At 50.5% G+C, this 27,731-nt stretch overlaps 1 protein-coding gene across 1 annotated transcript in view; it reads right to left on the minus strand.

Moving 5' to 3' along the window:
• The window catches only part of LOC116953888 (uncharacterized), a 57,788-nt gene that overhangs the window by 28,775 nt on the left and 1,282 nt on the right, over window positions 1-27,731 (minus strand). Inside the window, exon 2 of the mRNA XM_076051881.1 lies at window positions 8,822-9,601. Coding sequence (XP_075907996.1) covers window positions 8,822-9,601 — 780 coding nt within the window. The remainder of the gene's footprint in view (window positions 1-8,821; window positions 9,602-27,731) is intronic.

Below are 27,731 nucleotides of genomic sequence, written 5' to 3' on the forward strand. Positions count from 1 at the left end.
TTCTTGCTGCGCCTCACGGCTCTCCGAACCTCCGAACGAAGGTAAGCCTCCTCATTCTCTGAAGTGGGATGCTGTAACGATGAGAGTGGGCCTGTCGCTTTTTCTCAGCCAGCCTGAACACCACCTCTGTCAACCAGGGTCTCTGAGGTCTGGACTGTGGACCCAAAGCAGCCATTGCAGCTGCATGAGCCACAGTCCTAAACTTCGCCCATTTCCCCTCGACATCAGGAGTGGGGGATGATGCCAACCACAGCCGCAAGTGATGATGAAATTCTCTCTTGCAACTTTTATCAGCTAGCTTAAATCATGCCACTTTGGGTTTGAATGGGGTCCTGGGTGTCCACCCACCACCAGAGTGAAGAATGTCAGGCGCATCTTATAGATTACAAGTCGATGGTCAGTGGGCAGATGAGCTCCACGGTAGGTCCTGGTGTCAAGGACATGGGCCCGCATCCACTGTTCTGTCACTATGTAGTCCAGCAGATGTTTTTGCTTGGACCCGACATGCATCCATGATGTTGTGTGGATGCGCCGATGCCGGAACAGCGTGTTGGTTATTACAAGCCCATGGGCTGCACAAAAATCTAGCAGCCTCCTACTGTTGTTTTTGAGCTGATCTGGCCCATGTCTTCCAATCACTCCAGACCAAGTGCTAGCATCATGACCAACTCGGGCATTGATGTCACCCAACAAGATGACGCTATCCCGAGGGGCCACTTTAGCCAGCACCTGTGATAGGAGGTTATAGAAGGCATCTGGATCATTGGCCTTGCATGCATCCCTCCACGGATGTTCGTCATCAGTGGGGGTATAGTAACCATGACCACCACTCCGCGCCTTTGATTGATCGGAAGGTGAGCCCAAAGTAGCCAGGGGCTTACAGCTTCCCACACCTCACCGCCACACTCGCACGCCCCCTTCATTATTTTGTTCAGAAGAAGAGCCACTCCATGTTGTTTGGCAGTCTCCTGCCCCGAGTAGAGGACTATCTACCCCTCATGGTAGCAGGAGCCAAAGCCGATCCACCGGACCTCCTGAATACCACAGAAATCCAGGCGGTCCTGGTCCAGCTCCCAACAGAGGAGTGGCAGCCTCTCCTCCACAGTGAGCATTCGAACATTCCACGTGACCATCCGTAGTGACTTTTTGTTGTTTCTGGAGGAGCCCCAAGGGTAAGGATTCAATTTCCTGGCTCTGCCAAATGGGGTTTGGCCAGGAGACGTCATAGACGCCTGTCCTCCCAGGGCCTCTGGCACAAGCTTAATACATTTTAAGATTATATTATTTTCCATACAGAAACCCCATAGACTCACCTCGAGACCCACATATCCACATCTCTCATAGAGACCCCAAAGACTCACACACACCAAGTTGCAATCAAACTAGGTTCTCAAGTTGTGGTGAGTTGATGCGCAATGCCAGACCGCACATGACTGCACACAAAAAACCAAACCTCACATTAAATCCGGGTTGTTACCTAATTTGTCTGATTTCCAGCTGTGGGAATCATTAGAAAAGATTGCCAACGAAAAGCAACACTCTTAGCAGGGCATGACAAAAAAGTTGTCCCCCCCAAGACGAGGGTATCTGGCTGGCTGCTGCTACTGCTGCTTCCGCAATGATGCACAAACAACAACAACCCAACAGCAACTCAGAATATGTATTTATACAGGAGGAATCCGATTAACATAGGATATACAAACTTTTTTTTATCTTACTAGGTAAAGCCCACTGAGCTATTAACTTATTTTTCAGAAGCAACCTGGCTACAAATGGTAGCTCAACAAAGAGGCTTATCTAGACATTCTTAGCAGAAAAATAATCTAAATAATCTACATGCACGTATCTAAATGTGGAGGGAAAAATTGGAGGACCTGGAGAAAAAAATGCACGCGACCACGGGGAGAGAGAGACACGAAAACTCCAAATATACAGCGGGCATCAGGGTCGGGATTGAACCCACGAGCTCCTGCATACCAGGCAAAGAAGATAACGCGACATGTTCACCACTAGAGAACGTGGCACGTTTATTCAAGTTGACGTTATCAATTGGCTGTGTCGCGTGGAGGATTGTACGACACAACATTTTATTTCAGCAGCAATCTTACTCAAAACAATGTATTGTAAATGAGATACATGTACACAGACAGCCTCAACCACAACGGAGCCGAGTTGCAGCACTCATGACAATAGAGAAAAAGGTGTCTCAATGGAGGTGCCTCAACGGATGTGCCTCACTAGAGGTGCCTCAACAGAGGTACCTATGTGATGCCTCAATGGAGGGGGACTCAACGGAGCTGCCTCTGTGGAGGTGACTCTGTGGAGGTGTCTCAACAGAGGTGACTCGGCAGAGGTGAATCAATAGAAGTAGCTCAACAGAGGTGACTCAACAAAAGTGGTTCTTCGTATTATTTTGGCCGGGAGCCAGAGCCATTCCCTGTTCACCTTGGGATGCGACAGGGATGTCATTTGGCCCCTACACTATTTAACATCGTCTCTGACCATGTAATTCGAGACATTTTCCATAGAAGTACCGGTTGAATTTACATCTTGTACAGATACAATGAGAGGCTGATCGATGCCCCGGTGTGGTCAAGGGATGGCTCCCAATTGGTCAACAATTTTACGTGTGCTGATGATCTGGTGGTTGCTGTCCACTCTGAAAAGGAGTTGGAGATGCTTCTGCTGAACCTGGAACGTGGCACTAAGAGGTGGGGGCCTTACCATCAGCCCCACAAAAAGAAAGTACAGTGAGGGAAAAAAGTATTTGATCCCCTGCTGATTTTGTACGTTTGCCCACTGACAAAGAAATGATCAGTCTATAATTTTAATGGTAGGGTTATTTGAACAGTGAGAGACAGAATAACAACAAAAAAATCCATAAAAACGCATGTCAAAAATGTTATAAATTGATGTGCATTTTAATGAGGGAAATAAGTATTTGACCCCTTCTCAATCAGAAAGATTTCTGGCTCCCAGGTGTATTTTATACAGGTAACGAGCTGAGATTAGGAGGACACTCTTAAAGGGAGTGCTCCTAATCTCAACTTGTTACCTGTATAAAAGACACCTGTCCACAGAAGCAATCATTCGATCATATTCCAAACTCTCCACCATGGCCAAGACCAAAGAGCTCTCCAAGGATGTCAGGGACAAGATTGTAGACCTACAAAAGGCTAGAATGGGCTACAAGACCATTGCCAAGCAGCTTGCTGAGAAAGTGACAACAGTTGGTGTGATTATTCGCAAATGGAAGAAACACAAAAAAACTGTCAATCTCCCTTGGCCTGGGGCTCCATGCAAGATCTCACCTCGTGGAGTTGCAATGATCATGAGAACGGTGAGGAATCAGCCCTGAACTACACGGGAAGGTCTTGTCAATGATCTCAAGGCAGCTGGGACCATAGTCACCAAGAAAACAATTGGTAACACACTACGCCGTGAAGGACTGAAATCCTGCAGCGCCCGCAAGGTCCCCCTGCTCAAGAAAGCACATATACATGCCGGTCTGAAGTTTGCCAATGAACATCTGAATGATTCAGAGGACAACTGGGTGAAAGTGTTGTGGTCAGATGAGACCAAAATGGAGCTCGTTGGCATCAACTTAACTCGCCGTGTTTGGAGGAGGAGGAATGTTGCCTATGACCCCAAGGACACTATCCCCACCGTCAAACATGGAGGTGGAAACATTATGCTTTGGGGGTGTTTTTCTGCTAAGGGGACAGGACAACTTCATCGCATCAAAGGGACGATGGACGGGGCCATGTACCGTTAAATCTTGGGTGAGAACCTCCTTCCCTCAGCCAGGGCATTGAAAATGGGTCGTGGATGGGTATTCCAGCATGACAATGACCCAAAACACACGGCCAAGGCAACAAAGGAGTGGCTCAAGAAGAAGCACATTAAGGTCCTGGAGTGGCCTAGCCAGTCTCCAGAACTTAATCCCATAGAAAATATGTGGAGGGAGCTGAAGGTTCGAGTTGCCAAACGTCAGCCTCGAAACCTTAATGACTTGGAGATCTGCAAAGAGGAGTGGGACAAAATCCCTCCTGAGATATGTGCAAACCTGGTGGCCAACTACAACCTCTATGATTCCCAACAAGGATTTTGCCACCAAGTACTAAGTCATCTTTTGCAGAGGGGTCAAATACTTATTTGCCTCATTAAAATGCACATCAATTTATAACATTTTTGACATGCGTTTTTCTGGATTTTGTTGTTGTTATTCTGTCTCTCACTGTTCAAATCAACCTAACATTAAAATTATAGACTGTTCATTTATTTGTCAGTGGGCAAACGTAAAAAATCAGCAGGGGATCAAATACTTTTTTCCCTCAATGTACCTGCCTAGGTATTTTATGTCATCAAACGCTCCCCTCTATCAAATCTCCATGAGTGATGGGGAGAGTTGTGGAGAGAATGGAGAAATTCCCGTACTTGGGCAGTGTGCTCATGCCCGGCTCCGATTTGGCAGTGGAGGTCTCACTGCACATTAGTTCAGCGCGTTTATCCTTTCATCAGCCACGCAATACTGTGTGGAAGCGACCTGGTCTGTCGCTCCATAGAAAGCTCCCGGTCGTCTCGGTCACAGTTATGCCCTCCCTTTTCGATACTTTTAAAACGTGGATCCCTCTAAAGAAATGTCTGCGCTGGTTTGAAACATTCAGGCTAACCTGCCTATGATCCATCTTGAGTTTAACCAGACTGGATTGTGTGAAGACTTCACGAGTCCTTGAAAGATCTGGACAAAGTCCTAATAGTGAGCTCCTCTGACAAGTGAGGCTACATTGGCTAGGTCGTGTAGCCCGCATGCCCAGGCAACGGCATGCTTCTGTTTGTCCAGATAGAGCGGGCTAAACGGGCGCGGCACGGGCTAGAGAAGAAGGATGTAGAGCTGAGTGGACTTGCCGATGACTGGTAATAGTGGTGTCAAGATCGGCCTTTGTGGAGGAGGTTTGTGAAAGATGCTGCTGGGGAGTTGGAGACACCCTCCAATAACGAGGGGAAGAGCGATGCTCACAACAACGAGCGGAGCGCCAAGTGGCAAAAACGCAGAGACTTGGCACAGTGAGGATCACAGGTGGTGCATCTGCCAGCAATCTCAGTCAGTCAACACTTAGCATCTGGGTCCGTCGCATGACCTATCAGCGAGTCTTCGACACTTCACGTGGTCTCAAAGTGCACAAGGCCTGGCACAGATGCTGTGGGAACATCACCGTCACTAGTGGTGAACAGAGACTGTTATTGTTGATGGTGGTCGTGGTAGCGGCGGTGGTGGTGGGGCATCAGGGTGCCCACAGCGACCCCCCTCCCCGGCGGCCCAGGTATGAGGCCCGGACCCTCCCCGGCCTCGAGTTCGGGCCCCGTGCCAAGCGCCGAGCCCCCCGCCCCCCCCCGCGTACAGTGGAGGTGCCGTCCGACTGGTTTTTCTGTCTGATTGTCACAGTGCCAGCTACCCCCCCTCTCCTTCACAGCCCCCCTGCTCCCGCCCCCTCTTCCCCCCACAGCCCCCCCTGCGACCCCCACAACTCCCCACGCACCTCCTCCCCCCACAGCTCCCCCCATCTCCCCTCTCAGCCCCCCTCCAACCCCACGGCCCCCCCAACTCCCCACGCACGCCCCCCTGACAGCCCCCCATCTCCCCCCCCCCTCCCCACGGACCCCCACCCAAACAGCGCCCCACACAACTCACAATTCCACATCACGCTACAAAGCCACTCTACACGGCACCTTCACACAAAGCGAAAGATCCCCCGTACAGCCTTGAAAAGATTGTTGGGGTCAAATGCTGTTAGTGAGTAGCGCCTATGAAGGCCGGAAAGGTACACGAGGGGGTAGGTGGCCGCCTTTGTCTCCCTAGTGGCGATGTTTACAGACCTTACCAGGTACTCATTTGAGGCTGAGTCGACCTCGGGGAGGCCCAGCACCGGTTCAGATAATCGTCACTGGTCTTGGTGACGTGAGCGGGAATCTAACTCGGGTCGCTGGGTTCGAAGCGCAGCGTAGCGCTAACACAGACACTGCCCCAAAGCCACCCGCCCCCTCCACCAGCCCCCCACCCCGCCACCCAACAAACAGCCCCCCTCCAGTCACCCCAGCCCCGCCCCTCAGCCCGAAGCGATGCAACCCCGCCCCCCTCTCTGTCTATACACAAATAGTTTCATATGCAGACTTAGAGACACGTGTGTGCACCACAACACGACCAAAGGCGTAGCACCTGCAAGTGAAATTGCTCGCTCTATTCGCCACTGTCGGCGGAAGGGGCCTGCGCTCGAGGAAGCGTCTAGCTCGTTGAATGTGCTATGTTTAAGGGTCTTTGCCCAAAACGTCGCCTATTATCGCCTGTTATATATGTTTCTCATTAAGTCCCACAGCCCCACACGTGTTGTTGACTCGGAGCGTGTTGGGTTTATTGTTGGTAGTGCTTGTGGACCATTGACCTCTGGATGTAAACCCATCGACTGCTCCACGCGTGGCCGAGCACTCGGGCCTATTTACAAAGTGGTGACGACGTCAGCAAGCCCCGCCCATCACCTCCCGTCCAGCGGCACGAGTGAGTGATCTGTGTATTCGTGTGGCCAAGGTGCCGTCCATAAATTACGTCACGGCGTCACAAAAAGGTAGACCCCCCCTCAAATATGACGTCACAAAGCTCTGCCCCGCCCTCCCCCAAAACCATATTTCCATTTTGAAAATAAAACATGCTTCAAATCGCTTTAACCTATTGTCCTTGTAGTGCGTATTTAATGTGGCGCTGCACTCTGATGTTGCAGGAGAAAACATTTATTAAAAAGTCTATTTAAGTAAGTAGAACGCGTTGTCTATATTTAAAGTTGCGCATTTTGATGTAGCGTCACAATTATCACCCCACCCCCCCGTCACACATCGTCACAAATGTCTGACATCCCCCCCCCCACCACACTCTGTCCCGTGCGCTGAAGCCAACTGGGCACCCCGAATATCAAGAGTTTAAGTTTGGTTTTGTTTAATCTGCAGGTTGAGAACTCAAGAAGCCAGCATGAGCCTCAATTTCCAAGTTACCTGACTCATCAAAATGACGAGAGATCCCATGGAGGTATCTCGAGATACATTGAGATACCTAGAGATACATTGAGATACCTAGAGATACATTGAGATACCTAGAGATACATTGAGATACCTCGAGATACATTGAGATATCTATAGATAGAGAGACCCATATAATACATTGAGATACATAGAGACCAAATACCACAACAACACATAGCGATACATAGCTAGATACATTAGATATACATGGGGATATATTGAGATGGAGAAATACATAGGTTTACCTTGGTACAGTTTGCAGTTTCCAGTTAGTTTTGTTTGACCAGGTTATGATAATAACGATAGAGACAAGGACATTCTCATTTGCAAGAGTGAGTGACCACGTTGGTCATAAAACTGACAAAAGGGCAAATTCATTAAAAAAATAAGTACTCATGGCAATGAAGCAAACGGGAATCGGGTCAAAAACAACTGCGTGAATTATTTTAAATCGATTCTATCCCCACTTTATTCAAATGGCCATGTTGTTATATACAAAATATTACTTAAATTAGGCGCTTGGTATAAACCGTTATTTTAACAAATTTTTAGTTTTAAAATAGACGTACATTTGATTAAATAAGTATATAAGGAGGGAGTGGGGATCTGGGTGTGATGGGTGGGGGGTCACTCCCCCAACCGTAACCTCTTTCCCTGCTCCACTCCATATGATGGTGCTCACTATAGCGGCCTCTAATAGAGGCCCCAGCCGCCAGCAGTGTTTGTGAGTGTGCACTTCCGGTATTGTGCCTGTACCTTATGCATCGCTAGAAACGTTATCGTCATTACGTAGACTGCACAGATCCTCTTTAAATGGAGTTGGCTAGACACCTCCAATAAAGGACCACAGAGCTTGGATAATTCTTAGATGGCACTTGGTTCTGGCTGCCCAATTCCCCATTCGTCTGCGGTTTCTTCGCGCTGCAGGCGCGACAGATGCGTGCGTGTGCAAGCGCAAACTGCGTCAACGAGGCTAAGGACATGAATGTAAAACAGCCGTTTAGGGGGCACGCAAAATCACAATTAAGGCATCTCCAATGCCATGTAAGGCCCACTAAGCTATATATCTATTTTTCATAATCCACCTGGCCACAAATTATAGCTCAACGAAGTGGCTTATCACATAGAAATGTATAGTAGCCAAATACTCTAAACGCGCGATGTTGAGAAAAATCCACAGGGAAAGAGAGACGCAAACTCCAAATATATAGCAGGTGTCAAGGTCGGGATCGTACCCACGACCTCCTGTATACCAGACATGCTAGTTAACATCTCGTAACCGTTTATCGTGTCAATTTTAAGGTTTCGCTGCACGTCGTGGGAGGTGGTAGGGGGTGGTTGGGGGTGGGCAATGTCCCTTCTTCAAGGAGCATAAACCATCACGGTGAACTCTAGACATCCTCGCAGCGGCGGCTCTTGGCCAACTGCCGAACAAAGACAATCACTGCATCTCATGCTTTAAGATGCGCTTCTGTGGCCATCTGGAACGCTCTTGCTTCCGATATTAGGAAGCCACTGGGAGCCATGCACTTTAAATCATGTAGATTGAAAACTAATTTCTTTAGAACCGCCCTGTGTTTAGTTTTATGTCCTTCCCCTCGCACTTCCGATTAACACGGTTGGCGACGTATGGTGCGAAATAAGTTCAACATATATACATTACAACAATAACAATATCATTGTTAGGCTCATCGTAATCATCACAATCAGAATAATTGCATTCACGATCTCTCTCCATCCATCAACCACTCACCTGCAATGCATCCTCCATCACCGTCGCCAATCTCCTTGGCATAGCCCTCCCCCACGTGCAGCCCCGCCCCACGCCCCGCCTCCAAGTGCAGCCCCGCCCCACGCCCCGCCCCTACGCGTAGCTCCGCTCCAGACCCCGCCGCCATTTTCGCAGAATTCAAAACCTGACCGGTGGCGGCAATGACGGTAGCGGCAGCTTCCGATTGGTCACCGTGACGAGCCGCCGCGTGCCCGGCGAGACCTCTGACTCGGCCCTCCTCCACCCTATGCGACTGAGGAGGAGGCAGAGGAGGAGCAGCAGTGCACGCGCAGGGGGAGCACCGGCGCGCCTTGTGCTCAATGAAGCGTGCAATGTCGGACAGCAGGAAGTCGCAGCCGCAGCGGCTGCAGGTGAGGAGGTCGGCGCCCCGCGACGTTGAGGTGGGCAACAGGGATAACGACGATGACGAGGACGACGAGGAGAGCGGCGGCGATGACACCGACGCCAGTGACGACGACGATGACGCCTCCATTGTGGTTGTTACATTGTTGTGATGTTTGCTGCGGTTGTTAATGTGGCGGTGGGTTGTTATTGTGCTCGTTGTTGTCGTGGCGCGCGCGTGAGTTTTTGCGTTGCCATGTCCATCATCGTCGTCCTCCTCTTCCGCCTCCTCATCATCGTCTTCGCCGGTGAGGTTGCTTGTGTTGTTGTGGCAATGGTGGTGATTGCCGTTGTTGTTTTTGGCGATGTCGTGGAAACGGCCATCGGCGAGCGAGCTGCTTTCGAGGGAATCGCTTACGGCTGTGGAGGCGTGGAGAGGAGAATCAGCATCTTAAGCATCAGCATCAATGCCATTATCAATAAGTGATCATCACTCATTATTGCAGAATAAACAACCTCATTCCACACCCAAACATCGCACCTCCTGGCTCTGACATTCCTCCTCCTCGATAAACACTGATGGAACTATCAATTTACTCACCCACTCACTCATTCACTCATCTACTCAACCACCTGCTCACTCACCAAACCACTCACCACTGGTGTAATCAACTGCATCAGAACATCAACAGGCCGTTGCTACATCTCCGTCATGTGGAAAATTAAATATGCACCCATCCTGGTGTCACTGTGGCCATGCAACTCAACACTATGGACTTCATAGTAAACATAAATACACATAGCAATACGTATAAACTTTTACTGGAGAGATACTTAGAGGCCCGTAGGGGCTCACAGAGATACATATAGACCAGGGGTCGACAATCAAAATAACAAAAGATATATATTTTTAGAATTCGGTAAAAAGAAATCAATATTTCAAGAGCTGCAATGCACATTAATACGTAGCCAGTAGCAGACCTCAACATTGGCGTCGGTTCTTGAACCAACAGCTACTGCCATTGTGCGCAATAACAGAATTTCACATTTTGATACAAAATATAAACATCTCTAGTTATGCATAATTCTTATGTTCAAAATGTGTAAAAGACTGACCGACTCAAATAATTCCCAGTCAAGCGACTTCTGCCGCTGCTGCTCAAACGAACCACTCTGGCGCATCAGTACCCATCTTCTGTTTATGGCCTCGCAGAGCCAGTGGTGGAAATTCCACGTCCCTGGGGCCGGGAGCAAGTCCGTCTATACACATTGACGGAGGCAAAGGCGGCCGGGCTTTCTGCTGGCCACACACCGTTGCCTAATATCCATAGGTCCTAACTGCACTTGCCCCAATCGTCGGTTAAACGCTGTACGGGGGACCTTTGTCTTTGTGTGTGTGCGGCTGTATGTGAACTTGTGAGTGTGTGGGCATGCACACACACGCACACTCACTCGCTCGCGTGCCAAACCACCGCACCTGCATTGGGTATACAACTTGGGTCAGCGTTCAGACAGCCAGGGCTCTCTCTCTGCGTAGGCCACCTCGGGATAGGGCGAGCACTGACCCTCGCCCTAGCCTGTCGCGCTGAATATGAGGGAGTGTGTGTGGACCTCCCCACGGTCGACTCAGCCTCAACTGAGTACCTGGTGTGGAGTGTCGTAAACATCCCCACTAAAGGAGACAAAGGCGGTCGGGCGTGGTGCTGGCCACCCACACTCGAGTGCCGTGCCGCCCTTCATAGGTGCTGCTTGCCCCACCCAACTCGCACTCCGTGTTCGGAGCGCAGCGCGCTAATCACTACACTGGGGTACCAATCCCAACTTACACTCGCTCACAAAGACAAAGATCTAAATTGTTGGGGCTGTTAGCAAGCACTTATGAAGGCCGGCACGGCACACGAGGGGGTGGGAGGCCAGCACCACGTGCGGACCGCCTTTGTCTCCGCAGTGGTGATATTTACACACCGCACCAGGTATTCATTTGAAGCTGAGTTGGCCTAGGGGAGGACCGTGAGCGGAGATCGAACTTGCGTAAACGGGTTCGTAGATCAGGCGCGCTAACCACTCCACTACCGCTCCTCCTGTACTTCCCACAAAGACAACATCACCACTGGGAGACAAAGGCGGTCGGGCGTGGTGCTGGCCACCCATCATGTGAACTCCGCTCATCCTCTAAGTGGCTTTTGGCTGGCCATCGGACAAAGACGGTCACCGCATCGCACGCTTTCAGATGCTCTTCTGCGGCCGTCTGGAACTCTCTTCTGATATTAGGAAGCCACTCGATTGAAAACTCATTTCTTTAAAACGGCGTTTTGTGTTTAGTTTGTTGTCCTTCCCCCGCACCTCCGATTAGCATGGTTGGCTATGTACGGTTCGAAAAAAGTTCAACATACATACATATATGCAACCATTGTTGAATTCCCCCATGTGAAGTGGTGCTCATTTTATCAACCCCGGAGGGGAGGTAGGAAATTATGGGTTGAGTCAGTCCCCCACTCACGAACCGGGATATGAATTCGCAAACCTTTTGATTGCGAGCTGCTTGCTCTTGCACTGAGCCACCCGAAGGATTCGTAACTTGCTCACCCGCCCCTATTGGACATCTGTGAAAAAGAGCTTCATAGCTCATCGGATTCCACCAGTCTAAATAAATGTTCTGATTTTGAAATAAAGATTCTGATTCTGATAAAGATTATGATTACAAACGCATCTAATGCATCAACAGTGTTGTCCATCAGCCTATTGGCTTCCCAGCTGGACTAAAACATGCCATGTATCCGTGTGCAGAAACACATTATGCAGTTCTGTTTATAGCTGGTTTTGCTCATAACAATCCACAGCATATTGAGTTAGGGTGGGCGATACGGTTGTGAAAGAAGACGAATGCTAATTGTGAGGAAGGCCTAAAGATGAAAGCGGAAAGGCCCAATCAGGAAGGTGTGGGGTCTATAGATGAAGGTGTGGGGTCTAAAGATGAAGGTGTGGGGTTTAAAGATGAAGGTGTGGGGTCTAAAGATGAAGGTGTGGGGTTTAAAGATGAAGGTGTGGGGTTTAAAGATGAAGGTGTGGGGTCTGAAGATGAAGGTGTGGGGTCTAAAGATGAAGGTGTGGGGTCTAAAGATGAAGGTGTGGGGTTTAAAGATGAAGGTGTGGGGTCTAAAGATGAAGGTGTGGAGTCTAAAGATGAAGGTGTGGGGTTTAAAGATGAAGGTGTGGGGTCTGAAGATGAAGGTGTGGAGTCTAAAGATGAAGGTGTGGGGTCTGAAGATGAAGGTGTGGGGTCTGAAGATGAAGGTGTGGGGTCTAAAGATGAAGGTGTGGAGTCTAAAGATGAAGGTGTGGGGTTTAAAGATGAAGGTGTGGGGTTTAAAGATGAAGGTGTGGGGTCTGAAGATGAAGGTGTGGAGTCTAAAGATGAAGGTGTGGGGTCTGAAGATGAAGGTGTGGGGTCTGAAGATGAAGGTGTGGGGTCTAAAGATGAAGGTGTGGAGTCTAAAGATGAAGGTGTGGGGTTTAAAGATGAAGGTGTGGGGTTTAAAGATGAAGGTGTGGGGTCTAAAGATGAAGGTGTGGGGTCTGAAGATGAAGGTGTGGGGTCTAAAGATGAAGGTGTGGGGTCTAAAGATGAAGGTGTGGGGTCTAAAGATGAAGGTGTGGGGTCTGAAGATGAAGGTGTGGGGTCTAAAGATGAAGGTGTGGGGTCTAAAGATGAAGGGCCAGAGCCTAGAGAGCTTGATCTTCCCTGTTGCTTTAAGGCAATAGAAGAAGAGAATAAAATAGAAGCAGAGCATCAAATAATGCACGGCAGGCAGCAGCATGGCTTTGGTGCTGCTGGTACAGCCACAGGTCAACTCGTGAATACAAAGATTTATCCATAACAGAAGGGTTTGGGCTAGATCGCGTAAATATAAATGTGTCGTTAAACCCACCACCACCCAATACAGCCAATTAGTAAGGTTTGTCACATAAACAAACATAATGAATTGGCAGGAACGAGTTTTGTTTACGTGACACATTTATATTTACACGCTCTTACCCAAAAACCTCTGTAGTGTGTTATGCACCGAGTCTCACACACTGTAGTTGGAGGCAATACTTTTAATAAACACGACCCTAACAACTCGAGTTCTATAGCTCGGTGTGGCTATCTGTTTGCTCTGTGCGTGCGCGTTAGTGTAGCGAACGGGCCAGTCAGCACACACGCTGTCTGGCCCACGATATCAGGCTACACTAAACCAACGAACGAGGAGCGAAGACGAAGAGACGCGGGACTCCAGGCCGATCCCCACAACGGTCCCCAGTCCCTGCCGGGGCTCCCCCTTCATTTCCCTGGGCGCAGGCTCGCCCCGCCCTCGGCCACGCCCCCTGCTGTATCAAGTAAGGAGCCCCCGGCTCCCTGTCACGTGTCCCTCTATTACCCGGCGCTCAGCAGCACATGTGAAATAGTGGCTGGCGCTAACCATAAAGTGACAATATTTCATGTCACTACACCTCTATAATGGATAATATTGGTCGCGAAAGCCTACGACTACCACGTGTTAAACTGACAATCAATTGAAACATTTCGGGCATGGCCATTGTAATGTCCAGGGGTCAGCAACCAAAATAACAAGGGCCATTTTTTTCTCCGTCAAAAACTAAATATTTTTAGAGCCGCAATGCGTGTGAATATCGGACAGTGGTCCTTTATGAACAACGCCACAAAGCAGGCCTAAAAGAGCCGCATGCGGCTCTGGAGCCACAGATTGCCAACCCCTGTATGTCTTATTGGGAATGGACTAAAGGGAACGATGGAGGTTAGAAAAGGCTGCTCGGGCAGCGGAAAGTGTCGTCGATGTGACGATGGCCGATTGGTTGAGACTTGTGACGAAATGTCAGCTGGAAGGAGGGAGAGAACGTGCTGTAAAGGACGCCCACGGTGGAGACGGAGCAGAAGATTCACCTCGTGCTGGATGAATTGTGCCGCCGTGACACCGAGGGCACGGTACATCCACTAGCGTTACACCGAGGGCACGGTACATCCGCTGGTGTTACACCGAGGGCACGGTACATCCGCTCGTCTTACACCGAGGGCACGGTACATCCGCTGGTGTTACACCGAGGGCACGGTACATCCGCTCGTCTTACACCGAGGGCACGGTACATCCGCACGCGTTATTCAGAGGACATGTTATATCCGCTCGTGTTATACCGACGTCTCGGTACATCCGCTCGTGTTATACCGAGGACATGGAATAAACCGCTCCTCACGCACACCACTCACACCCCACTCTCCCCCCTCCACAGGCTCCTCCCCCTTCTCTCCCTACCCCCTTCCACCCCCCTCTCCTCCGCCTCCCTTCCCCCGTCTCACCGCAGACTCCGCTCACACGCGACTTCCCATTCACAGACTTCCCTGAGCAACCACGCCGCACTACCTCTCGCCTCGCGAGACACGGACCCCGCTAAGACCCTTGCAAGACACGGACCCCCGTGAGAGACGGACCCCTGCGACACACGGAACCCTTTGAGACACGGACCCCTTCGAGACACTGCCCCCTGTGAAACTCCTACGAGACCGGGACCATTGCGAGACCCTTTGACACTCCTGTTAGACCTTATGAGACACGGACCCCTGTGGAACTCGTTCGGGACAGGGACCCCTATGAAACACTGACCCCCATCATCCTTTTTCATTATTATTATTTTATCTCCATTCTACGTGACTTTACCGAAAGAACCCAGAAGATGAACACGTGTACATGTTTGAGAATTAATGTGCTATGAAGGGTCATTGCTCGGAACGTCACCAATTATATTTTCCTTGGGAGCCCAGTGCAATTGACGAGTGTATGAGTTTTGTAATTGTTATACTTGTGAGATATGGAAGAGAGACATAGATGCACGCGTGGATTAAAGGATACGCACGTTAGAGTCATCATCATCACCACATTGATCTTGATCCAGCAATGGATACACCGTGTCTCGCTGGGTCCCTGTCCCACTGAGGTCCTTGTCCCTGTCTCGCTGGGGTCCCTGTCTCACTGGGGTCCCTGTCTCACTGGGGTCCCTGTCTCGATGGGATCCCTGTCTCACTGGGGTCCCTGTCTCGCTGGGACAAGAGATAGGAGGCGGAGTGAGATTGAAGAGGAGAGAGCGAGAGCCAGGGAGATGATCGTGTGTTCAGAGAGGAAGCCGAGAGATAAATGCCACGCGGATTGAAGGCACCGCCTTTACATCCAGCAGTGGATCGAGCTCGCCCGGTGATGTTGGAGGTGCCGGTCATTCAGATGGAATATTTACGTATTTATTTGTATTTGTGTACCCGTTATGAGAGGAGCTTGCCTGGTGCAGAGACAGATAAAGGTCCCCCGTATAGCCTTCGGAGCAAGTGGTGTTAGCGAGCACTTATGAAGGCCAACATGGCCCAGGAGGGGGTGATGTGGGTAGCGCTAGGCCCGGACGCTTTTGTCTTTCCCAGTGGTGATATTTACACACAACGGAAGGCGACGCATTCCAGGCTAAGTCGACCTAAGGGAGGTCCAGAACCGGATAAGATAATCGTCACTGGTGTTGGTGTTGGCCGTGAGCAGGAATCGAACTCGGCTCGTCGGGGTCGTTGCGCGACACGCTAACTACAATACCACCACTCCCCGCAACTCACACACACAGACACAGACAAAGATCCCCCGTATAGACTTAACAGACTGTTGGGCCAAGTGCTATTAGCGAGCACCTATGAAGGCCGGCACGGCACACGACACTTGCACAGAGACAAAAACTCACACACTCACGCGCACTCACTGAAACTCACAATAACACTCACAAACACTCACATTCACAAACACAACACTCACTAACACTCAAAAACACACACGCACACCCTCACAAACACTCACTCACACACACTCACAAACACTCAAAAACATCCACACTCACAAACACTCACACTCATAATAACACTTACTAACACTCACACTCACTCACTCTCACACACTCTATAGTCCTCTCGCATCCCGTGCGGAGCGACGCTCTCAAAACGAAACGCGGATTCGGACGCTGTCATCGTGAGCACAGCACGTGCCCCAACCACACCTGCACTGTCCTCAACCCCTCCCCTACACCCCCCACTCCATCCCCCCACTCCATCCCGACTACATCTCCTCCTCTCTATCCCGCACCCCTCCATCCCCCACGTCATCTCTACGACATCCCTCCACCCCTTCCCATATATCCCGCACTCCATTCCTTACATCCCCCCCACACCTCCCTTACATCCCCCACCCCTCCCTTACATCCCCCACCCCTCCCTTACATCCCCCACCCCTCCCGTACATCCCCCACCCCTCCACTCCATCCCCCACCCCTCCCTTACATCCCCCACCCCTCCCTTACATCCCCCACCCCTCCCTTACATCCCCCACCCCTCCCTTACATCCCCCACCCCTCCCTTACATCCCCCACCCATCCACTCCATCCCCTCACCCCTCCCTTACATCCCCCACACCTCCCTACATCCCCCACCCCTCCACTCCATCCCCTACATGCCCCCCCCTCTTCACACGGCGGCGCACCCGTATTGTTTATTTATTTATCTGAGACTTATTAAGGAAGTCGTGGACGCCAGAAGCCGGCATTTCCACGAGAGGGGCTGGGAGTGACCGCTCGCCCCTCCCCCTAACCCTGGCGGTGCTGCGCCTCCTCGTCACTCTTCTATCGCTGCTGCTGCTGCTGCCATGGTCGTTGTTCCCGTGAACTTCACTCGTCGATGCCTCCACCCGTGTGTGCCGTCCCATCTACCACCACCACTGTGTTCAACCACCATTGAGTTCAACCACCACTGTGTTTAACCACCACCACCACCACTGTGTTCAACCACCACCACCACTGTGTTTAACCACCACCACTGTGTTCAACCACCACTTTGTTTAACCACCACCACTGTGTTTAACCACCACTTTGTTTAACCACCACTTTGTTTAACCACCACTTTGTTTAACCACCACCATTGTGTTTAACCACCACTGTGTTTAACCACCACCACCACTGTGTTCAATCACCACTGTGTTCAACCACCACTTTGTTTAACCACCACCACTGTGTTCAATCACCACTGTGTTTAACCACCACTTTGTTTAACCACCACCACTGTGTTCAATCACCACTGTGTTTAACCACCACCACCACTGTGTTTAACCACCACTGTGTTTAACCACCACCACCACTGTGTTCAACCACCATTGAGTTCAACCACCACTGTGTTTAACCACCACCACTGTGTTTAACCACCACTGTGTTTAACCACCACCACCACCACTGTGTTCAACCACCACTGTGTTTAACCACCACCACCACTGTGTTCAACCACCACTGTGTTTAACCACCACCACTGTGTTTAACCACCACTGTGTTTAACCACCACTTTGTTTAACCACCACCACTGTGTTCAACCACCACTGTGTTTAACCACCATTGAGTTCAATCACCACTGTGTTTAACCACCACCATTGTGTTCAACCACCACTTTGTTTAACCACCACCACTGTGTTTAACCACCACTTTGTTTAACCACCATTGAGTTCAATCACCACTGTGTTTAACCACCACCACTGTGTTCAACCACCATTGAGTTCAACCACCACTGTGTTTAACCACCACCACCACTTTGTTTAACCACCACTTTGTTTAACCACCACTTTGTTTAACCACCACCACCGTGTTCAATCACCAAGTCCACTATGTTTAACACCACCACAATGCAGGTCACAACTACTCACCCATTCACTCACTCCCTAACCTACTCACCCAAACCCTAACATACTCATACAATAACCTACTCACCCACTTACCCTCGCATTCGCCCACTCACTCACTCATCCGTCCACCCTCTCACCCACCCTCTCACCAAACTGCAGGTCACCTCACTGCTCTGTCTGCTTCTTCCCTCGTACTGCTCCACGTTGCAATCCCTCCCACTCACCTCCACCAAAACAAAGATCCCCCGTATAGCCCTAGATTGTTGGGGCAAGTGCTGTTAACGAGTAGCACCTATGGAGGCCGGCATGGCACACGAGGGGGTGGGTGACCAGCACCACGCCCGGCGACCTTTTATTTCCCAAGTGGCGATGTTTACACACCGCATCAGGTCCACGTTTCAGGCTGAGTCTACCTAGGGAAGGCCCAGGACCGGTTCAGATAATCGTCACTGGTGTTGGCCTGAGCGGCAATCGAGCTCGGGTTGCCGGGTTGGTAGCGAGGCGCGCTAACCACTACACTAACGCTACACACATCATCATCTCCACCACCATCATCATCATCGCCACCATCATCATTGTCTTCCCTCCCCCCAAGCTCTTACAACAGCAATAACCTCCCATTATACTCTCATCCATCGCAACGTTCATAATAGTGCTGGTTCTTGCTAGCCGCCTGGCGCTTTGGGTCTATGCTCAGCAACCGTGGGAGTCACAATAAGGCAGCCCCCCTCACCTCCTCACCACGCCCCTCACCTCCTCCCCACGTCCCTTACCTCCTCACCCTGCCCCTCACCTCATTGACACGACCAGATTTCTCACCCTCCACGCACCCTCCTGACTCTCCCCTCTCACCTCACTACACCCCCCTCCACGCACTCTCCCGACTCCCCCCTCTCACCTCACTCTATTTCTCTCCCAGTCAATCTTCGCTCAGTGCGAGGGAGGTCGCTCATTCTCCTTTGCTGCCCCCACAGTCTGGAAATTCCTAACCCACAGGCGTCCATGCTGTCGACCCCCTGCCCCAGGATTCAAGACCTTCCTCCCGTTCTCTGGCTATGACTGCCTCTCTCTACAAAGTTATATATATACACTTAAATATCTTAATATATAAATGAATATCCCCATTGTTTGTGAACAGCGCCTTTGAGATGCGGTCACATTTATATGCGATATAAAATCTACAGTGTAATTCCCACACACAGACACACGTGTACACACTTATCTATAAACAAAGATCCCCCTATAGCCTTAACAGACTTTTGGGGCAAGGGCTGTTAGCGACCATACGGTGGTGTTTGAACACAGTTCTCATTTGAGGCTGAGTCGATCTAGGGGAATTCCAGGATCGGTTCAGATAATCGTTACTGGTGTTGACCGTGGGCGGGAATTGGACACGGGTCGCCGGGTTCGTCGCAGTGCAGCGCGCTAACCGCTACACTAATCGTATACACACACGTATACAGACGTGTACACACGGACTCACACGTATACACACTCACATGTACATACACACGTACACACACTCCCATGTACACACTCGCACGTGCACACACCCGCACGTACACATACGTACAATCACAAAGACCTTGTATAACTTTAACAAATTGTGGGGCAAGTGCTTAAGTGATGTTAGTGAGCACATACACGCACACACTCACACTTATTCACACACACACTCACACTTACTCACACACACACTTACCGCTCTCTTGCGTCTCTCCCCGGGCTATCCCCTCCCCCCTCTCGCCCTCTCCCCTGTCCAGGTATATCGGACACTCCTCAGTCGAGGTGGAGATGATGATCCTGTTTAATTCAGCGGTGCATTACATAACACGCGCTGGGCGATTACGTAAGATGCACCTTGATGTGTGTGTGTCCGTGTGTGCGAGTGAAATGTGAACACACGTGTGTCTGTGTCCGTCCATGTGTGCGTGTGGGGAGCAGTCGTGTAGCGGTTAGCGCGCTGCGCTACGAACCCGGCAACACGAGTTTGATTCCCCCTCACGGTCAACACCGGTGACGATTATCTGAACCGGTCCTGGTCCTCACCTAGATCAACTCAGCCTCAAACGTGTACCTGGCGCAGAGTGTAAGCATCGCTACTGGGGAGACGGTGGGGCGTGGTGCTGGCCATCCAATTCCTCGTGTGCCGTACCGGCCTTCATTGGTGCTCGCTAACAGCACTTGCCCCAACAGTCTAAGGTTATACAGAGGATATTTATATTTGCATTTTTTACATATGTAAAAGTTTGTGCTTATCTGTATTTGTGTGTTAATGGTGTGTATATATGTCTTGTGTTTATATATATAAATATATATCAGAGAGTTCCTGGCCAGGCGCGTCCAGGAGAGGCTTGCGGAGCCCCAATGGGGGTTCATGGCAGGGCTTTCGTTGCTTTCGGAGTCCCTGGCTCTCTGCTCACAATCATTAGGGACCTTCCTTCATGATGGTGGTGTAGGCGGGAGGCAGAGACATTTCCTACATTATTTAACGTCTGCTTCGACAACGTAGTTCGAGAAGCCTTCCGTGGCCGTACCAGAGGATTTTCCATGCGGTCAAGGCAAGGGTACCTGACTGGGTCAACTATGTATGCTGATGCCCTGGTAATTGTTGCTCACGCTGCAGATGATGAATCTAGAACTTGCCACCCAGAGGTGTGGCCTTACCAGCAACTCCACCAAAGCCAGGCACCTGCCTCAAACCCCTCGCGCGGACCGATTAGCACAGTTGGCTACGTAACGTGCGAAAGAAGTTCAACATACATTACATAATCGGGCGGTCGTGGAGACAATACAAGGAGTTCCCATAGCCGAGCAGTGTACTTTAAATGAGTACACGGTGCGGTATGTAACTCATACCCACTGCAGAAGACAAAGGCGGCCGGGTTTGGGTGCTGGCTATGTTCATAGGGGCTCGCTCGCGGTCTGCGTGGTAGGGTGACGACATGATTAGCCCAGGGGGTGCCTTGGCCCCCCCTGGTGGCCAAAGCTACGGGTCCCCCCCCCCCCCCCCCCGCTTGACAAACATCGTGATGAGATTTGTTTTCAACAAGTGTCAAAGAGCAACAATACTTTTATTTAAATCGCGGTTTTATTGTTTATGCAACTGCTTTCATTTACGTTCCACGTTTTATTTTAATATAATTAGAGCGGTCACATTTGGCTTCCGCAAATTGCGCCTTGCACGTTTGTCTCACGTCATCATCAGTGTAACCAAGTAGACAAGCAGAGCTGTAGTGGCTACATTTTACGAATACGGAGCGCCCTTACAGCGTTAAATGTTCAAGACCGTGAGCGTACTGATGTGATTGGGCAAGGGGAGCCGCGATATAGAATAGCAGCCGAGATGCGACCGTGCGAGACCGATGGCCGCCCCCGGAGCTAGTGACGCCGAGACTACGCCACTGGCTCCACGTGTTCGGCGGGTGTCGGGGCAGCCTCCGTCTCTGCGTGGTGGTGGTCGTCGTCGAGAGTTCGACGCCGCTCTCTCGAGGAAATCCGCAACTCCGATGGCGGCAGCAGCCGCAGCTCGGGTTTCACGAGAGAGAGCGCAAGTCGAAACCTCCTCACACTACGCGGCCACCGTTCATAAAGGACAGCTCACCCCCCCCCCCCCCCACAAACTAACAACCCACGTGGTAGCGCCGTGCGGAAATCCCTCGTCTCGCAATCGCTAAAGTGGAGAGTTCGTTTAATTTGACCAATCATCGCCGTTATATTTTCGCGGTCAGTAAAACGACTACCAATTTGTGAGTACTGTAGTCAATATGATTTTTTTTTAAACTAAGTTGAAAACGAATTGCTTTAGAACTGCTTTTGTGTTTAGTACTTCCTACGCACGATTGTCTAAAATAATTGCGACATCCATACAACTGTGGACCATTTATGTGAACGATGACCTCGGACATGGGACGAGGAATGTACCACCATTGGTTCCATCTACGGCGCTTGCAATGTTACGCACAGACTCAAACACTACGCGTACGTAGACAAACATGATGGGGCAAGTATAGTTAGCGAGCAACTATTACGGAGAAAACAGCACACGTGGGGGGGGGGGGGGGTAGGTTCAGCGACGCCCGGCCGCCTTTGTCTGTCAATGTCTACACAGTGCTATAGGTACTAATGTTAAGGCCGAGTCGACCTAGGGGAAGCCCAACACTTGTTTACATAACCGTCAGTAATGCGCGCCGCGGCTGGGAATCGAACACACGTGGGCGGCTTCGTAGCGCCCGACCGCCTTTGTCTCACTCGACGCCAGTGTTGTTTTTGGTCACAGCCATCACCACCACCGCGTGATATATTAAATATTCATTTGATGGCCGAGTGGCCCTAAGGGAGGCCCACCCCAACACGCTGGAGTCGGTTTATATCGCGTTTGCTTGAGCAAAGGCCCAACATACCAAGCGATGAGCAACAAACAGCACTGGGATCATCAACGCCATAGATACGACCGTAACGCGAGTCTTCAGCGGAGCAAGTTTGCTATCATTGTTTTCGTGAGAGTTTGGGGGAAGAGAGACAATGATGAGAGAAGTGAGGTGACCTGCAATGTGGTGACTGGGTGGGTGAGTGGGCGGTGGTGAGTAGGTGAGCGAGGGGTGGAGCGGTAGTGTAGCGGTTAGCGCGCTGCGCTAATCAAAACCGGCGACCCGGGTTGAACTTAACATCGGTGACGAATATCTGAACCGGTCTTGGGTCTCCCGTAAGTCGACTCCGCCTAAAATGAGTACCTAGTACGGTGTGTAAACATTGACACTGGGGAGATAAAGGCGGCCGGGCGTGGTGCTGGCCACCCAGCCCCTCGTGTACCGTTCCGACCTTCATAGGTGCTCGCTAACAACACTAGCCCCAACAGTCTGTTAAGGCTATACGGGGGATCTTTGTATTTGTGGTTGTTACGACCTGCAATGTGGTGAGTGGGCGAGTAGGTAAGTGAATTAGTGGGCGAGTGTGTGGTTGTGACCTGTTATGGTGGTGGTGCTGCTGGTGATGGGGGTAGTGGCGATGGCGGTAGTGGTGGTGGTGAAGGTGATAGTGGTGATGATTGTGCTGGTAACGGTGGTGGTGCTTGTAGAGGTGCTGGTGGTGATGGTAATGGTGGTGGTGGTGGTTATGGAGGTAGTGGTTGTGCTGCTGCTCGTGGTTATGGTGGCAATCAGTGGCAAGGATCGGACCAAGCTACGAGTGAGACTGGTGGCAGGACCGTCACGGGGTACAGGGAGGAGTTTTGAGGGGTTTCCCCCCTTCAACATTCTCGGGACCGCGTGCGGTCTGGGAGCTCCCGCGACACGCGGCCCCCGACATCCGAGCGGGCGGCTGCCGTGGCGTCGTGTCTCGCAGGGCACTCGACTCGCCATCCAGAGGTGGCCGGTTTCGCTTTCATCTCCCGGCGCGGCAGTTGAAACAATGGGATAAATCTTGTATTGTTTAACGACACAATGGGATACATCTTGTATTGTTTAACGACTACACCACCCGCAGCGGGAGTAACGGGCTCAGGGCAATTAGTCCACGATCGGTCGGCGAGGTACAAAATGGGCTCGGGCTGAGAGCGCGCGCCAAGTTCTTCGCCACTCGGAGACTTCGTGCAGGAGAGGAAAACGACTCCAAAGTGACTCTCAGCAGTACCCATTGTACCATCATTGCTGCGTGATCGTGTTAGTGTTAGGGCGAGTGTTAGTGTTAGGGCGAGTGTTAGGGCGAGTGTTAGGGGTAGGGATAAACTCTAGAGTGAGGGGTAGGGATAGAGTTAGGGTAAAGTTAGGTTTAGTGGTGGAGTTAGAGTTGAGGGTTGAGCTCGGTTTAGAGCGCCACTGGCAATCACTTTAACTATTTTCCTATCACTTTACGAAACTGATCACTCGCGTGGGACACAGAGGGGCACACCCAAGTTCGATTCCCGGCCGCGGCTATCGTCATTGGCGACTGATATCAACACCGGAGGAGCATCAGGCTTTATTTTAACGACCCAGCCGCGAACGAGTGCCGCCATGGTACGGAGTGTAAACATCAACACAGGAGAGACAAAGGTGGCCGGGCGTGGTTATGGCCACATCACCCATTCTAGTGAGATGCTCATCGCTAATAGCACTTGCCCCAAAAGTCTATGCAGACTACACAGGGGTACTTTGTCTTTGGGAAGCGGTCGTGTCGTGGCCAGTGCGCTGCGCGACGAACCCAGCGACCAGAGTTCGATTCCCGCTCAACAACCAAAAGTGACGAATCTCAACGGGTTCTGGGCCTCCTCCCCTAGGTCGACTGAGCCTTAAATGAGCACCTGGTACGGTGTGCAAACATTATCACTGGGGAGACAAAGGCGGCCGGGCGTGGTTTTGGCCAACCAAACCATCGTGCGCGTGCCTGCGTTCATAGATGCTCGCTTACGGCACTTGTGAAGGCTTTTGTCTTTTTAGATGTATTTGGATACATATATACTTACTATGCCAGTTACAAATGTATTTTATACATTAATTTACAAATAACAATGTGCATATGTATACACATATACAAGACAAATATCCCCCGTATAGCCTTAACAGATTGTTGGGGCAAGTGCTGTTAGCGAGCACCTATGAAAGCCAGCACGGCACACGAGGGAGAGACAAAGGCGCCTGGCCGCCTTTGTCTCTTTTTGCGTGTTTACACACCGCACCAGGTACTGATTTGAAACAGAGTCGCCCTAGGGGAGGCCCAAGACCGGTTCAAATAATCGTCACTGGTGTTGGCTGTGAGAGGGAATCGAACCCGGGTGGCCGGGTCCGTTACGGAGCGCGTTAACCACTACGTCACCGCTCCCGATACATACATACACTCACAATCATACACACTCACACCCGTACACTTACACAACAAATACACATATACACATAATTTGCTCACTTATACACACACGTAGAAATGCATACGCCTCGAGATGTGTGTACTTATGGTGTTATATTACGATGGTTTGTGTTTGAAAGTACATTTTATAATAAACAAACATCTACACACAAATACACACATATATACACGCACATACATGCGAAGACAAAGATCCCTCGGACAGCCTTAACAGACTGTAGGGACAAGTGCTTTTAGCGGGCACCTATGAAGACCGGAATGGAAACACGAAGGGGTGGGTGGCCGGTTCCTGTCTCCCCAATGTTGACGTTTACACACCAGGTGCTCATTTAAGGCCGAGACGACCTAGGAGAGGGAATACTCTCGCTGTTATCGGTCGCGAGCGGGAATCGAACTCGGGTGGATAGGGTTCGTATAGCACTATAGCGTCATGTTTTAACCATTCAGTACTTGCCCCCAACAGTCCGTTCAGGTATACGGTGGATCTTTGTGGAGCAATGTGGAACCATAACCCGGGGAGGGTGTCGAACCAATCACTCCAACGTGGGAAAGTTTTGGATAAAAATGATAAATATCGGTTTTCAGAATCGTCGGGTTACATGGAAATCGGTGGCGCGAGAACAGCTCTTTAGCCCTTCGAGATAATCATTCGATATGTATACAATGAGTGTGCGCTGATCCACTCAGCCTCAAATGAGTACCGAGTGTGGTGTGTAGAAAACATCGCCACTAGGGAGACAAAGGCGGCCGGGTGTGGTGCTGGCCAACCCCCCCTCCCCCACCTCGTGTGCCGTTTTGGCCTTCATCGGTGCTACTCGCGAACAAGGATGTTGCCCAACAGTCTTTGCTAAGGCTGTACGGGAGATATTTGTCTTTGTGTGTGTGGCAGTGGGGAACAGTAGCGCAGTGGTTCACGCACTGCGCGAAGATCCCCGGCGACGCGAGTTCGATTCCCGCTCACGGCCGACATTCAGTGGTGAATATCGGTTCTGAGCCTGCCCTAACTAGATCGACTTGACCTTAAATGGCACTGATCACGTCATGCCGTGTTGCACCGTATCGGCCTTAATAGGTGCTCGCTCATGGTACTTTCTCCAAGAGGCGAAATTATAATTATATGTGTGTATGTGTGATGTCTTTGTTATATAGACTGGGGTGTATGTGTGGATGTCATTTTCATGTGTACATGTGTATGTTATGTCTTTGTGCGTGTAAAGTCATATACAGACAAAGATCCCCCATATAGCGTTAACAGACTTTTGGGGAAAGTGCTGTTCGTGAGCAGCACGGCAGACGAAGGGGTGGGTGGCCAGCACCACGCCCGGCCGCCTTTGTCTCTTTAGTGGCGATGTTTACAAACCGCACCAGGTACTCATTTGAGGCTGAGTCAACCCTGGGGAGGCATTGAACCGGTTCAGATAATCGTCACCCGTGTTGGTGGCCTTGAGCGGGAATCAAACTTAGGTAACCGGGTTTGTAGTTCAACCACAACACACTCAAAATATACATTACGTACACATCAATACATGCACACATACACATTTACACAGACATACATGTACGTACGTGACATAGACAAACATACATGCACTCAGACACATTTACACAGACATACATGTACGTACGTGACATAGACAAACATACATGCACTCAGACACATTTACACAGACATACATGTACGTACGTGACATAGACAAACATACATGCACTCAAGACACATTTACACAGACATACATGCACGTACGTGACATAGACAAACATACATGCACTCAGACAAATTTACACAGACATACATGTACGTACGTGACATAGACAAACATACATGCACTCAGACACATTTACACAGACATACATGTACGTACGTGACATAGACAAACATACATGCACTCAAGACACATTTACACAGACATACATGTACGTACGTGACATAGACATACATGCACTCAGACACATTTACACAGACATACATGTACGTACGTGACATAGACAAACATACATGCACTCAGACACAGCAAAACTCTCCCCCTTATCGCCTTTTAACAGACTGTTGGGGCAAGTGCTGTCGGCAACATACAAACACACATACGTGTACATAGACGCACAAAAGCACGCATACAGACACAAACACACACACGAACCTTGTACATACACAAGCATACATATACAGACACAAAAGATACAAAGATACCCCGTATAGCCTTGACAGAATGTTGGGGCGAGTGCTGTTAGCGAGCACCTATAACGGCACACGAGGGAGTGTGTGGCCAACATCACGCCCGGCCGCCTTTGTCTCCCGAGTGGCGATATTTACACACCGCACCAGGTACTCATTTAAGGCTGATTCGACATAGGGGAGGCCCAAGACTGGTTCAGATAATCGCCACTGTTATTATTGATGAGCGGGAATCGAAATCGGGTGGCCAGTTCTGATGTCCTAACACAGCCGCAGGTTCTACGTTCAGGCCGAGTCGACCTAGGGGACGGCCAGGTGCAAGTTCTAATATCGTTTGAACAAAACTTAAAACATGTTCACAGGGTAATCGTCGACATTAGGGGACAGAGGGAGACGGAGAGAGACGGAGACAGGAAGAGACACGGAGACGCACAGAGATACAGTGCCACACACACAGACATCGGGAGACACACAGATACGTGGAGACACATGGGGACAGACGCAGTTTTGTAGAGAGACAGAGAAACGATCATTAGGGGCCATCCATTTAGTACGTATGCATGGAGGGGGGAGGGGGGGTTAACCCAAATGCGTTCGCTTGCATATGGGGGGGGGGGGGGGGTCTACTGACAATGTGCGTACGCTTAGGAAACGGGGGGGGGGGGGGGTGAAGCCTCGATAGTAATGTTTCTACTTTGGCCGTCAAATGAGTTAGATAGTCCGGCGGTGGACTATCTGTTTGCTTTAACACGTTCATATTATTAACCCTTGATCGTTTATGCGTGGATTAAATATCGGC

Source organism: Petromyzon marinus, chromosome 53 (genome assembly GCF_048934315.1).
Source record: "Petromyzon marinus isolate PM22_M1 ecotype Great Lakes invasive population chromosome 53, UKy_Petmar_22M1.pri1.0, whole genome shotgun sequence".
NCBI lineage: Eukaryota > Metazoa > Chordata > Hyperoartia > Petromyzontiformes > Petromyzontidae > Petromyzon > Petromyzon marinus.